Below are 14,476 nucleotides of genomic sequence, written 5' to 3'. Positions count from 1 at the left end.
TACAGTCCCATTCGGAGGTGCTGGGGGTTGGGACTTCAACACAGGAGTTGTGGGGGACCCGGCTCAGCCCACAGCTGTCCTCTGATGTCGTGTCATCTGTTCACACCTGCCCCTCCTCATCAGTACCCAGTCGTCTGCTGATCTCTCAGGTGCACTTCCTTCACGATAGCCTGTGGCGACTTCACATTTCTCCCCTTCAGCCCATGCCCTTCGTGTTCAGTGACAGGACCCTCTGGATCAAGGATTCATGTCCTGCCCTTCCTTCTTAGTTTCTCCATGTCCTCAGCCCCATGATTAGGGTTTCTCCATCTCACAAGAATCGCTGGATTCTTTCTCCCCTGAGCCCCTGTGCCTGTCTCCCATCTCAGCCGCTTCCGCCTTGTCTCCCTCTTCCCCTCTCAGCCTCTTCTCCTCATCTGCCTGTCCTGACCCTCCCAGTGCTCAGCCTTAGCCCCTCCCAGGGTCATCCCCCTTGTGATGGATTTTATTCATTTCAGTTTCCAACTGTCCATCATCCCTACCACATGTTTTCTCCACTCTGTGGCTCCATGGTACTGAAGCTAAAACAGAGCTGGAGTTTTCTGCCACCAGCTCCTGGTTTCTTCTCTGTCAGCCTCAGCCCCAGGCTGCTGCCCCTGCTCTCTGGTACTGCTCCTCCACGTCCCCAACATCTATGGGAACTCCCACAGCCAGCCTTCTCCCCACTTGTATTTCCCAGTATGTTCTCCTATTTTTCACACACACACACACACACACACACACACACACACACACACACGCCCCCTTCCTTCCTTCAAAAGCTGTTCTCTGTTTGGTATATCTGCATTTTCTCCTGCTCTGGATCTACATTCCTTTCCCCCTGACATAAATGATGTGGAGAGTTACTAAAGCCCCTATCCCAGGCTCTGATATTCCTAGAGATCATTTTCCAGGTACCCTTGAGCAGGTTTTCTGAACCATGGCACCACAGCCATTTGGGGCCAGACCATCCTTTGCTGTAGGCACTGGCCTGGCCACTGCAGAGTGTTAAGCAGCATCCCTGGGCTCTACCCATAGGTACCAGCAGTCCCCCTCCTCCAGCTTATGGCAACTAAAAATGTTTCTAGACATTGCTGAACATCCCCTAGGGGCAGAATCACCCCAGCTGAGAACCACTGGCGTAGATGTTAAGAGTATAGACTCTGCTACACCACCTCTAGCCTCACTGTACTGTGCATAAAATATCCAGCTACAGCCTTAGAATGTAGTCCACACATATGGAACAGAATAGTTGGAGAATAGAAAGGGGTTGGTGCCTTAGGCTTATGTGAACGAGGGATGGTTGTAAACGAAACCAGAAATACTTAATGCCTCACATTCACTTGTCTTTCCACTTGAATCCTTGTTAAACAACTGTGCAGACCAGAAAGGTCCTTCTGCAAACTCCAAGCAAGCATTTTATTGAGATTAGTCAAGACAACCAAATAGGCATTTTTTTATTAGCAAACTATTTAATTCTCAATTGACTACACCAGTACAGGAGTGGGTTCTGGGGTCAGCCTATCTGGTGTGCCTCTCAGCTCTGCCATGTCTGGCTATGCCATGTGGGCACTCCACTGCAGTTTCATCAGTTGTAGAATGGAGTGATTAGAGCACCTGCCAGACTGGAGGGTGGCAGGGATTAAGCAAGAAAATGCACAGGAGGCCTTAGAACAGTGCCTGGTATACAGTAGGTGGTAAGTAAATATTAGCTGCTATTGCTCCGTTCCTTTTGCTCCCTTTGTTTATCACCCGACTTCTCAGCAGAGCATGGCCTACACTTCCTCCTCTGGCAGCCACTCTTTAATGCCTTATTTTCTGGCCCCTTCCTTCCACTCTCAATCACTTTACTTCTCATATCTCACCCTGTTTTCAGCCACTTGATTTCTCTGTGTTTTGACACTGTTGGCCACCTTTTTCATGGGCAGCTGGCTTAGCTGTTCAGCTTCTTGACTTCACTCCCTCTGCTTCACCTAACTGCTGGTGCTTCCCTGAGTCCAGCTTCTAGCCTTTTATGTCCATCCTCTGTCCTCCTCTCCTGGCCTGTTTGTTGGCTCCAGCCTCCTCTCATCATCCGCGCTCTTCCCCTCACTACTCATGCCACTACTGAATGGACCGGCCTCCCTTCCAGACACCCCCACCTGAGCCAGGGGCAGCAGCCTGCTTTCATACTTTACTATCAACCGGGATCCAGCCCAGTGGATTCTATCTCTTCAGCGTCTCCTTCCTCCAGCCCCTTTGTTTGTCCCACTAGTTTTCATGTCATCCCCGCACTGTCATGGGTCCCCCTACCACAGCATCAGAGGTCTCGCTTCATTTGGTGCCATGCCCTTTGGTCGGTGCTCCGGCAGGATTTTCTTCTAGCTCAGACTGGTCAAATTCTGTGGAGTCTCAATCCTAATAATGTCTTGAATCATTTCATTCCTCTCTACCTCTACAGCCAGTGGCTGACCAGGTCCTTATTATTTCTCAGATGGACTCTTCTATTAATTCCTAACTAGCCTTCCTGTCTCGGGTCTTCTGGACCCTTCTCTAGTATCGTGGGGAGGCTCCAGGTCCACCCTCCTCCTTAAGCCCTTTCAAGGCCTCACCATTGAATAATGTCCAGGTCAGCTATGAGTTGCACAGAGCCCTCAGCTCTCTGCCCCCTGGCTGTTTCTTCAGCTCCACACCGGCTGCCTCCCCTCTCCCCCTCGCTGTGGCCACTCAGGGGGTAATTTGCAGTTCAGGAAACTGACCTTGTTTTCCACCTCTCTGCCCTGTGCCTATTTGCTGCTCCTTCTGTTTGGAGGACCCTGTTCCTCCCTGAGGGGGGGACCCCTACACATCCTGTGAGACTGAGCAGATTGTATCCCCTACCAAGCAGCTTTCACCAGCATCTGCATCCCTTTTCTTCCTGGGCTCCTATCTCTGACTTTCTCAGTGTGTTATTCCTTCGCTCAGTCACCAGGCCAAGACTGAGATGTCATCCTGGCCCTCACTTCTTCACCCCCTCCATTCCTGGTGCACCAGTTGCCTTTCTATCAGCTCTTCCTCTGGAGTGATACTTGATCTTCTATTCCCTCTGCCCTCAGCCATGAGGTTCCCATGGATGACATTCAGAATTCTTTGTGGTATAGCCTCAGCTTGTTTACCTTTTAATAGGGTAAACAAGTACCTCCTCACTCACATACCCTGTATGTCATAGTCCAGCCACACTAGGTTCCATACTGATCTCTGAACACGACCCATGGTTTGCTAGAGTCCTGCCTTTGCATCTGCTGTTTCTAACCCTAATCTGCACCCACGAAATTTCTAGCCATTCTCCATGGCTTAGCTCCATTGCTTTCCCTTCCATGAAGCTATTACCTGTTACTTTTCTTAGAAGTGATCTCTTTTCCTGAACCTTTGAATTTTGTTTTTATTTTGAACCTTTGAATTTTGCACCTATTTAACAGTTGTTTCATGTTGGTTTGCATTTCATGATTACTTAACGTGGATGCAGAGAATAGATTATAAACTTTTTGAAGGCATGAGCTATAAATTATCCATTTTGTATCACTTCTCCACGATAGAACCTAGCACAATTTCATATATGTATATACATATCAGGTTTATTGAACTATAATTTACATACCATACAATTCACCCATTTAAAGTGTACAATTCAATGGTTTTTAGTATATTCAGAGTTGTACAACCATTACCACAATCAATTTTAGAACATTTTTCTAAATGTTCACCCCAAATAGAAACCCTGTATGTATTAGCAGTCAATCCCTATTTCCCCCCAAATTCTTAGTGTGAGGCAACCATTAGTCTACTTCCTATTTCTATAGATGTGCCTATTTGGGGCATTTCATATAAACAGAATCCTACAATATTTGTCCTTTGGGGTCTGGCTTATTTCATTTAGCTTGCTTTCAAGATTGATACATGTTATAACATGTATCAGTACTTCATTCCTTTTCATGGCTGAGTAATTTCTATGCATGGATATACCACAGTTTGTTTGTCCATTCATCAGTTGATGAATATTTGAGTTTATGTCACTTGTTCTTGTGTGTATCCATGTTTTCCTTTCTTGTGTAAATACCTGGGAGTGGAATTGCTGGGTCATATGGAAACTCCATGTTTAACATTTTGAGGAACAGTCCAACTGTTTTTTAAAGTGGCTGCACCATTTTACATTCCCACCAGCAGTGTATGAGGATTCCAGTTTCTCCACATCCTCACCAACACTTGTTATTATCTTTTTTATTATAGCCCTTCTAGTGGGTATGAAGTGACATGTCATCATGGTTTTGATAGCATGACTTTTTTTTTTATTATCAACTGTATCTCACACTGGTTTAGCAGTCTCCTCCTACCCCTGGCCCACTCCCCTCCCCATTGCTAACTCCTGTGAGTCTAATGAGTCTATGGATAGACCAACCACTATGTCTATGAGCCTAATGGATACCATGACTCTTTTTTCCTGTTAAATGTTCATTACGTATTTGTTGGATAAATTATATTTATATGTAATATGAACAAACAGACCTTTGAATAGACCATTTGACTCCCAATATTATTAACTAGCTAGAAAAGATGAACAGGTCCCAGTCATTAGAATTCAATTTTTAAAAGTTACTTCAAACTGTTTTTTCTTTTCAGTTGCCAGTATTATCTAGGTGACATTATAAAGTGGTGATTTATCATGAAAATTCATGTAGCCTTGCAGGTCTGAATGTACTTTACAGAACAAGCTAAATTACAAACAAAATTCCAACTTTGATGTTGTTCCTACTCAAAACTTACCATTAAATGGAGAGAACAGGAAAGGCTAACTCCTGAATCCCAGGCAGGACAAGAAAATAAAGTTGCATTCCCTGTGCAGCCCTTCCTTTGCCTCTCATTGGGACACATAACAACTCAGAAGCTCCAGACACAAATTCTGTGGTGACTGCACCAACCATTATTCCTGTTTATAGACCTGCCCATTTTCTCCTTGGGGAAGCCTGTCTTCAAAAAAGCATTTGATGGTACACTTGGGGTGAGGGTGAGGGTATAGGCTTAGAAAAATTCAAGTACTAAAGGTTCTCTGGGTAGAGTTTTCCTCAGTAAACAGTAGACCCTGGGAAACATAACAGGTTCTGAAAACTTAATTTTGATGACTCTGGACATCAGAGACACAGCCAGCTGAATTAGTTCCCTCTTGGGCAGTGGTTTAGCCTATATATCTCAAGTCAAAGGTATTGATCCAACTGCTTTTGGTTGGTTCTAGAGAGTGCTGTTTTGGCCAGAACCTACCTGTTTAGTCCCTAGGTAGATGCTCTTTTCTATCTGCAGCTTTGAAAACCAGAGTTCCATTGCAGACTACAAATTAAAGGCCCATAGTTGAGGTTACAACTTTGTATGGTGTGCAAGTCCTCAGAAGAGCTGGGGTGCAGAGCCAGGGTCAAAGGTCACAGTTAAATAGAGAGTAGCCAGCTTTCTGTCCGTACAACATCGTCATCGTGATCGTGTTGTCTCACTAGTCTCAAACACCTAATTCTACAGTAGTAGTTCCTGAAACTAGCTAAGTGGCACATTCATGTTTAGGGTTTGGGGTGTGTGGTGTTTATTTTCCACAATCACAATCACCCTTATCTGTCTGAAGATGTTCCCAAAGTTTACGAACAGGCCCCTTTCAGAACCTCGGTAGGAAAAGTATTAACAGTTGGAAACATATCAGCTGCTTTATGGAGGAAGCACAGCCCAGGCCTGGTTTCTCTGGGATCCGTGATAACTTGGGCCTCGCAGCCAGGGCTAAAAGTGGTGGCGGGAGCTGCAGAGATGGAGAGCGGCTGGAGGAGGACCCCTGCCTTTCAGAGTTGAAACAGGAGCCCTCTGAGAGAAGGAGATACTGCGTGTGGCTTCCCTGATGCCTCGGAGGGCGACGTGGATGACACAGCATCAGCCATGCCACCGCGGGGTGGGGACACGGGTGGTGGGAGCCTCTGCTACCCTCGGCCCCTTGGGGGCAACGCAGCTCCCGCTAAAGCATCAACTGTGGAGTGTGGGGAAGAAAGTCAAAGTGACAAAAGCCGAGTCAGCGTTGAATTTGTTGGACGGAGAATAATATGCACCCTGGCGGGCGACAGCCCTAGAGCCAGAAGGACGGGGTCCTGGGAGAGAAACAGCCCGAAGTTGGGGGCGGGGAGAAGCGAGGGTTCCTTAATCTCCTGCCCCATCCTCTACTCGCCCCACCTGGATGCAGAGCAAGGACCGCGTGGAGAGGGAACCGCGCGGGTGGGGCTCGCCCGCCCATCTGCCTCGGACACCAAGAGGGGCGGCGGGGCACAGGGGACCCGACCCCCGCGTCACCCCCTCCCGGCTTCCGCGGCGCCCTTCTCGCGCCTCTGGGGCATCGCTGCCTCTTCCTCCCCTCCTTTAAAATAGTGAAACAAACCCAGGAATGAAGTGATGGAAAGCCGGGGGCGGGGAGGCACCCGCAGTGAGGGGCCGGAGGGGAGGGGGTGCGGTGGTCCAAGAAGGTGGCCGGCCGGCGAGCGCGGGGCGGGGCGGGCGCGCGCTCGGCGCTGAGGCGAGACCCTTCCCTGGGAGCGGCCCTCCCTGCCCCGGTCCGGGGCGCCCGCGGAGGGCGTGGGGCAAACCTGGGGCCGCGGTGGGGGTGGGGTGGGGGACTCCACCTCCATCCATCTCGGGATGGAAACTGCGGTCACCCCACTAAAATCGGAGCGGGGGCGGCAGCTGGGACAGGCGGGTACCGCGGCCCCCCCACCCCCCAGCCCGAGCCGCCGCCGCCGCTGCTCAGTAACACGTCCCCAGGAGACTCGCAGGAGCAACACGTGATGTGTCTACTTATCAGGGTGAGAGGGGGAGAGCGAGTCTCCGGGCGTGCGGGCGAGGAAGCGGGGCGGGGGGCCGAGGCGGGGGCCGGGACGACGGCTGGGGCGCCGGGGTCGCCAGCTCCTCGCCCACCTCCCTCCCTGTGGGAGAAGAGGAGGAGGGGAAGTGACTGCGGAGTTGATGAACTTTGCACATCCAGAAACGCCATTTTGATTCCTTTTCCGGAACAAGTTTGCATCTCTCCTAGTTCCCTGCCCGAAGCCCACCGGTCCCCTCTGCATCATGCCTGGGAGCCAAGTGCCCTGTCCGGCCGTAAGTATGCGCCCGGGGCTCCGGCTCGCGGTACTCGGGCGGCAGCGAGATGTCTGGGGCTGAGCGGGAGCGACCTTTTAAAGAACTTTTGGGGATGGGGAGGGCGAAGTCTGCAGAGCGCGTTGTACTTTCTAAACGCGGCGTTCCTGGGAGCGGAGGACCCGCGCGCCCCACGCCGCGCTACGTGCGCTCGGGGCGGTGGGGCGGTCCGGGATGGGCCGGGAGCCCTCTCCCCTCGGCGGCGCGCCCGGCCGCTCCTCCTCCTCCTCCGCGCCTCCCCCCGCCTCCTCCTCCCCTTCCTCCGCTCCTTTTCCCCTTCCCGAGCCGCCGGCTCTGCCAACCAGCTCCCAGCGCGAGCCGCCGCGGCCGCCGCAGCGCCCCACCGCCAGGACCTGATGCGCATCCATATTAGCCGTCCGAGCGCAGGAATCCGGCCCGACCCGCGCCGCCGCGCCCGCCGCGGAATTTATTTTTAACCAACACCGCGGGGACTTGGATGGTGCGCGCACCGCCGGCCAGAAACATCTTCCCTGCGCTGCTCTCCATCTTCCGCCCTCTCTCCCCCGACATCCTCCCCCCCATGTGGGAGGGGAAACTTTTCTCCTACATACTTTCGAGTCCCTCTCGGGCCGAGAAGCACGGAGATGACGGCGCCCGCCCGCCGCCGCAAGGTATCCGGGGTGCCTGCCTAGGGTGCCGGCCTGGGGTGCTCGCTCGGGGGTGCCCGCTCGGGGCGGCGCGGTGGGAGCATCCGCCGCGCCCTGCTCTGCGGACTTTGATCCTCCCCGGCGGACGGCGCCGGCCGAGAGGGGGCCGCGGGCAGCCCTGCGCCCTCGCCCGTTCCCGGCTTGTGGCGGGGGGTTACCCGACCACCGCCCCCGGGTGACGGGAGGAGGGGGCCGGAGCCGTGTTGGCGGGCATTGTTTCCTTGCCCTTCCGTTGGCGGTGTACGTGTTTTCGTGGGAGCCATCGGTGTGGAGCGGAGCCTGCATCGGGGGGGGGGGCGGGGGGACCTCGGCACCCGGCGCCGTCACGAGCACAGGAAGGAGGCCGGGAGCATCCGAGGCGGGGCTGGCCTCCCGGCCGCCCGCCGCCCAGCTGTGGAGCGCGCTCGAAACTTTTGTCCGCCGCCCGCTGGACCAATTTTTCGCGAGTTCTGGGGCTTCCCTTCCTCCTCCCATCCCGGCGCACAGCCCCCCGCAGGGGCGGGTTGGGGGGCGGGCTGGCGTCGGGGGGCCGGGAACCCGGTGCGCCTCCCTCCCCTGGCCCCCCCGCCAGCCTCGGGCCGGCCCCCTCGCCCCCTCCCCGCTCGCGGTCTCTTAGGAAACTGCGACCTTAATGGTTGCTAAGGAGCAGGGGAGGTCCTTCCCTTCGCCGGCCCCCTCCCTGGGCAGCGGCGTGTGTTCTGGACGGGGCGGAGGGTCGCGTCGAGGATGTGGTGACTCGCTCCCCGGCCGCTCGCGGGGCCCGGCGCGATGTGTGAGTGCGGGTCGCGGCGGCCGAGCCCCCTTCTCGGCCCGGCCAGCTTTCCTTTCGGGCGGGGCGTGGGGGGCGGCGAGGGGAGCGAGGACCCCGGGTCGCGGGGAGCGGCGGGCGGGCGGCTTGACAGGCGCCGCGTGCAGCTCGCGTCCAGCGTCCGCGGTGCATCCGTGATGGTTATAAAAGAGAGGAGGAAAGTATTTCTCCTTGCTCAGCAGATTTGCCCTCCCTCGCTCCTTACTGGTTAGGAGATAGAACGTGAGCCCAGATCCGGACGAGCAGTTCACATTCCATTACGAAATTCTACACGGCTTCAGAGCCAGCAGCGGCACACATTCGGGGCACTTTTGAGTTTTTTCTTCTTTTTTGAGGGGTGGTGGTAGTGGTGGAGAGAGAGAAAAGGGGGAATAAAAAATACAGTTTTTTGGTATGCTGAAAAACCTGTCGGGGGGTTTTCATCAGTAGAACGATTAAACCCTCCAGCTTGTTTTAGAGTTTGGATTTGAGCTTAGCCTTTGAAAAGCCAGTGGAAATAAAGTTTGTCTGTTGGATAGGGATGCTGGAAATAGCGAGGTATTTCTGACTTGAAGGGAAGACTTCAGAGGACTTCTGCAAAGGCTGAGTTGCCGCGTGCATCCCATGTTTTTGAGATCTCTTTTTTCTCTTAGATAGGCAGTGGCCTGTGCATGCGCACGAGTATACTCTTAAAAGTTTTAGTAGAAGTGGAAGGTGGAGAAAAGGGAACTGCAGAGAAAAGAATGGCTTTTGGAGGTTTTTTTTTTTTTTACCTCCTCATGGCCTTAAAAGCATCCTCTGGATCTAGTGCTTTTGCGAGAAGGCAGGTATGGTTCTAAGGCACCATTTAACCCGGAAGTCTAAGTTGGAGGCTGAAACGTTTAAGTTCTAAGTCTAAGTTCAGTCTTGGCTGAAACGTTTTTTTTGTTTGTTTGTTTTTTGGAAAAAAGAAACAACATTTAGTTCTTTGCTTCGTTCAGGAGTCACACACAGCATTTGAAGGAATGGGTTCGAACTTTATTTCAAGTAATTTGTGCAAAGTGAGCCTATTTTAGGGGTATTTTTGTTTGTTTGCTTTTTACCTCTGCCTGTTGGAGGGAGTCTTCTGGGTACCCGCCGATGGATCCTGCTTTGATGTGTTTTGAGCTTTGGTTACACTGATGAATGAAACATTTGAATGGCTTTTATCAAGTTTTAAATGTGTGAAAAAACACCTTTCCTCCCACCCCACCCCACCCCTTTTACAAAAGAAAAAGAGAGCCCTTTGATTTAGTTATTTGTTTTAACTTGTTCTCCATTTTAGGTGGTTACTGAACTTACATGTTTTATCATTCTTAAAAACACTGATGGGTTGCATTTTAGGATGTTTTGTTTTTAAAGAGTATTTGCTGCTTATGGATGCTCTTAAGAAGTGTTGCTGATACTTCCTGTTACACAGCATATCATTCTCTGGGTTTTTCTAGATACTGCTTTATTTCTCATCAGGAATTTAGATCCCAGGCCCTTATGGCAGACAAGTGTTATGTGATGGAGGAGATGGGTCTGACTCAGCTGGCACAGGTGGTGCGTCCATTCCTAACTATTTAGGTCATCCAACAAGTGACCTTTGGATTGAAGGGTCTTTTAGATTTCTTCAGGCAGACACCAGAGGTCTCATTTGCATGTACCAATACAGGTACAGAATGTTGGAGGAGGAAAATAAACTGACTTTGTTAGTCTTTGTGTGATCAACAGTTGTTCATTGGTTACCTGCCGTATGTCAGGCACTAGCTCTTTGCCCTTATGTGCCTTGTACTTTTACTCTTCAATTTTGGCCCACTTTGCTGTGTTGGTCCACTTTCTAAGGTCAGTTTGAAAATCTTTGCTTGCTATCTTATCACATCGTTAACATCATTTATGACCCTCCACACAGGAAACTTACTGGTTAGTGAAGTTTAAAAATTCTGTCCTTTTAGGGTTTTGTATTGAATATAAATTTAACTCCGACAAAAATTGGTTAAACGTGCTCACTAGAACAGTCAGAAGTGAATCCTTTTGATGTTTCTATTCATTAGCCTTCTGAAAAGTAGGTGGTGCTTAAAAGGTCATAGGATAAGGGTTGCTAAGCAGCTAAACAGAAGGATGCTAAAATTAACCAAAGCATTTTTGAAAGGGAGTCCTTCCCTGTTTTACATTATTTACTAGATTTAATTGATTTCTGATTCCTCCATGTCCTTTGACCTAGGAGAGTAGGATGTTAAGTTTGTTTTGTTTTTGTTGTATTTAAATAATCTTTCTTTCTTTTGTAAATATCTTTTAATTGAAGTTCATGCTCTCTGACCAACTGTGGTGTCAGATGGCAGCTTGTCTGAGCGGACTTCTTGTCTATTTTATACGTGTGTTTAGATTAAACCTTGCCTTCCCGAGGATATGTGTGTGTAACATCACCTCATTTCATGTATTAATAACAGATTGTTTAGTTTGTTTTGGAAAATCTAGTTAATCCATAAAGTGATGTCTTACTTACTCTTTATTAACCAAGCTGCATTCAAAAAATAGAGATACAGTCTAGTATCAATAGAAAGTTTGCAATATAGTCTCTCCTGATTAACGGGACATAAATAAATAAAACAATAGTTTTCTTCTCCCTTGACTGAGATTAGATTAGGTTTTGATAAAGCTTCTCCTTTTATACTGTACCTCCCCATCTCAAGTTTTTGCAGCCCAGCTCACAATACCTTTTTAAGAAGAATTACATTAGGTTTAGAGTATCTTTGAAAGGACTGACCAAATATTAGAAAACACAAAGTGTGATTGTAGTTCTGCTCTAAATATGTTTAAGGATCTTGAAGTTTTTCAGTGAGATGAAATGGTGGAAATCTAATTGAAGCCTTGGTTGGTGACCATCATCTCTTGGTTGAAAAGCAAGCCCACTATAAGTCAAAAGCTTCCCTGCCTCAATGTTACTTGTGTACATCTGACCTACTGAACAAGTCTAGTAGTAGTTTTTATATCCAAATAGAATTAAGAAATGGAGGGGTTGTGTTTTGATGGGGCAGGGAAATGAGTTTCCTTTCTGTCTCTTAGAAGGTGATTTTTTAGTTAAAAAAAAAAAAGCCCTGGCCCCCTTCAAAAAGCAGGGATCAGATTATGATTTTCATGCCCTGGAGGGGGCCTCTTTATAAATCAGAGGTAAAAGGTGTACCATATAAAACACAGGGAGGCATACGATGTGCTTTCTGAAATGCATCACTTATTTTTAATTTCCCCCTCTCCTCTAGAAGGCAGAATACAGAGAGGAAAGCCATCTGCTATATTTTCATGGCTTCAGAGGTGGAAGAATGAGGAAGATGGGGGGATAGGGTACAAGGTGTTTTCCTTTCCTGTTATTACTGCCTTGTGCTGACCTCAGTTTCTCTTGTTACCTTCCCCGGGTGCTTACTGTTGGTATGAAGCAAAGCCCGTGGGGCTGGAGTGCAGCCGGAGGTGGCGCTCCCACGTTGGTTAGTGGAAGTGAGGTGGGTGGAGAGGAAGGGAAGCCGGGGAGGAGGGCGCAGGGAGCTGTTCTTCCAGCCACTGGTGCATCTTGTTTCTGATGGTCCTTCAGGGTACAGGTGAGCCAGTCTGCCCATCAATAAAGGTGGCTTCTGTGAATAGGTGCTTCAGACAAAAGCAGTGGGAGAGGGTGGAGACTGTTTGTTCAGTGTGATTCAAGCAAGTAATGCTAAGAGCCTTTGAAAGCCTCTGTAAAGTCCCTGCGCCCGGGTACTGGCTGCTCTTGCAGGATTCACCTGAGGCCTTTCAGACTCTGCTAGGGCGGGTGGTCCTGATAACATGGAGAAAGCCCAAAGGAAACCCTTACATTTCTTTGTCAGCTGGCCAGACTGCAGAGGGAAGTCTCAGTGGGGGTAATTAGATAAAGCTTTTAAATGGCTCTATTTGTTTTTCCCCTGGCTTGCTCAGTATCTCATCTCCCCTGCCCATCCCCCCCCACCAGCTTTTCAGAGACTGTGGGGTAGGACTGTCATAAGAATAAGAAAGTTCAAGGCTTTTAGTGTTTAATTACTTGTAAAATTTCATTTTTCATTAGGGCATAGCTTGGACAAAGTTTACTGTACTCTGCCTTTGTGAAGGCCTTTAACAAAGATTGGAGTTGAAGGTGTGAATACAGCACAGTGAGAGTTAATGATGAGGTGGGCACGATCACCCATTTTACAGCTGTACCCGTTTCTGCCCTGTGGCTGGTAAATAAATCAGGCCTAGGACCCAGAGCTCTTAGCCCTGGCCCAGCTCTGTACAACACCTGCTTTTTAAAGTCAGCTTGGCCTCTGAAGACTGAGCATTAAATACACAGTGCATGTTTATCCATGTGTGTGTTTAAAATGAGACAAGATCCTTCTCACAAAAACTCTGTGTTTGAATTTGCAAATGTAAGGGACTCCTTTTAACAATAATTTGGTGGTTAAGTTTTAAGATGTAACAGTTAAAACAAAAACTTTTTAGCCTTTAGCAGGATTTCTGGTGATGAATGTGATTATACACCTTTTTTTCCAGTAGGTTTTCTACCTCATGGGATTGTTGTAATGATAAAATAAGTTCTTCCAGAAAGTCAGAATCTAAATATGGAAGAAACTGGCATATTTTGGGCTCAGGAAGCTCTGTGGGCATCCACTCTGGACTTCTTTCCAGAATTGTGCACAGCTCTAGTTCTTGAGGCAAAATTTGCCCACGAGTTCATGTTTGAAATTGGGGAGATGCAGAAAAAAACTTATTTTTGCTTTGAGTGCCAAGAGAGAACCTGAACGAGCAGATTATTCGAAGACACTTAGGGATGGGTTTTAAGGCAAAAAGCAGGTTGTAATCTTTGGCCTCACTCTTTAAAGCAGTGGTTCTCAGCATAGCAGTTTTGCCCCTGGGGGCATTTGGCAAGGTTTGGGGACATTTTTGTTGCCATGCTCTGGTGGAGAGGTACTCTTGGCCTTCAGTGGGTAGAAGCCAGGGATGTGGCTGCCCGACCCACAGTGCACCAGACGGCCCCACTGCACAGGATCACCCAGTCCAGAGTGTCATGTCAGTAGGTGGAGGTTGACAGTGCTGCTTTGAAGGCGCTGTAGTAGTTGTAGCCTTTGTTGCATATGCAAGTGGTCTGAGTGTTCTCACTGTATTGCAGGTGGTACATTTGGAGAGCTGAAATTTCATAAAGCGAGCAAGCTCTTATTACATGCCTGTAAGGTTCCACGGTTGGCGAGTTCAAGGTTTCACAGAAAATTTGGGGTTGGGGAAAACATTAAGTAGCGTTAAATATATTTAAAAACCCCGTGGTAAATAAAAGTTGTAGAACTCATCTGCTTCTAAAACAAACCAGATTCATTGGCACTGGGAAGCTGTTCCGAGTCACTTCTTCACTTATTTAGAAACTCACTCTGGTGCTGTCATCTGCCAGTTCTCCCTCATGTTTTAAGTTATGTGGAGTAGACTAACCCCCACCTTTTAAAAATGTTTGAACTAGCCCTTACTTGCTTGGCAATTCATGTTTTCACACTCGTAGCCTCCGTTATTTTGCTTTCTCCAGTTTTTGAAAAATTCTTACGTAAGTATGCACCCTTTTTTACAGGGCAGTGTTTTGGAGCCTGGTCTTCTGTCCATACATCGTCTCTTGAGGCGGGGAAGTGGCAGACTGCTGCCGGAGCTGGAAGGGATGGAGAGGGAACGAGTGGGTGTTTTTATGTTCTGGGACTCCTGGACCTCAAATAAACGAAAAGGTGGTGGATTTGAAGACACAGTTGTGACATACAAATGCGAAACTGAATTTCCTCAGACCAGAGATGTCTAGGATAGTGACAAGAGTGATATTTTAGCC

At 49.2% G+C, this 14,476-nt stretch overlaps 1 protein-coding gene across 14 annotated transcripts in view; it reads left to right on the top strand.

Annotated features, from left to right (window-relative positions):
• Positions 1-14,476, top strand: part of RREB1 (ras responsive element binding protein 1) — a 174,742-nt gene that overhangs the window by 31,582 nt on the left and 128,684 nt on the right. For 3 of the 14 annotated variants that reach the window (XM_073224214.1, XM_073224215.1, XM_073224210.1), the window contains exon 1: positions 6,870-7,143. The exons of 1 other annotated variant lie outside the window; for it this stretch is intronic. Coding sequence is in view for 5 of the 13 variants with exons in the window: in XM_073224216.1 (XP_073080317.1) it covers positions 7,640-7,814 (175 nt within the window). In the remaining 8 variants the exon portion in view is untranslated. 10 more of the 14 variants (XM_073224211.1, XM_073224204.1, XM_073224216.1 and 7 more) reach the window with 7 other exon arrangements.

Source organism: Manis javanica, chromosome 16, assembly GCF_040802235.1.
Source record: "Manis javanica isolate MJ-LG chromosome 16, MJ_LKY, whole genome shotgun sequence".
In the NCBI taxonomy this organism is placed as follows: domain Eukaryota; kingdom Metazoa; phylum Chordata; class Mammalia; order Pholidota; family Manidae; genus Manis; species Manis javanica.
The sequence above is the reverse complement of the archived record's forward strand: the minus strand, read 5'-3'. Positions and strand labels throughout refer to the sequence as shown.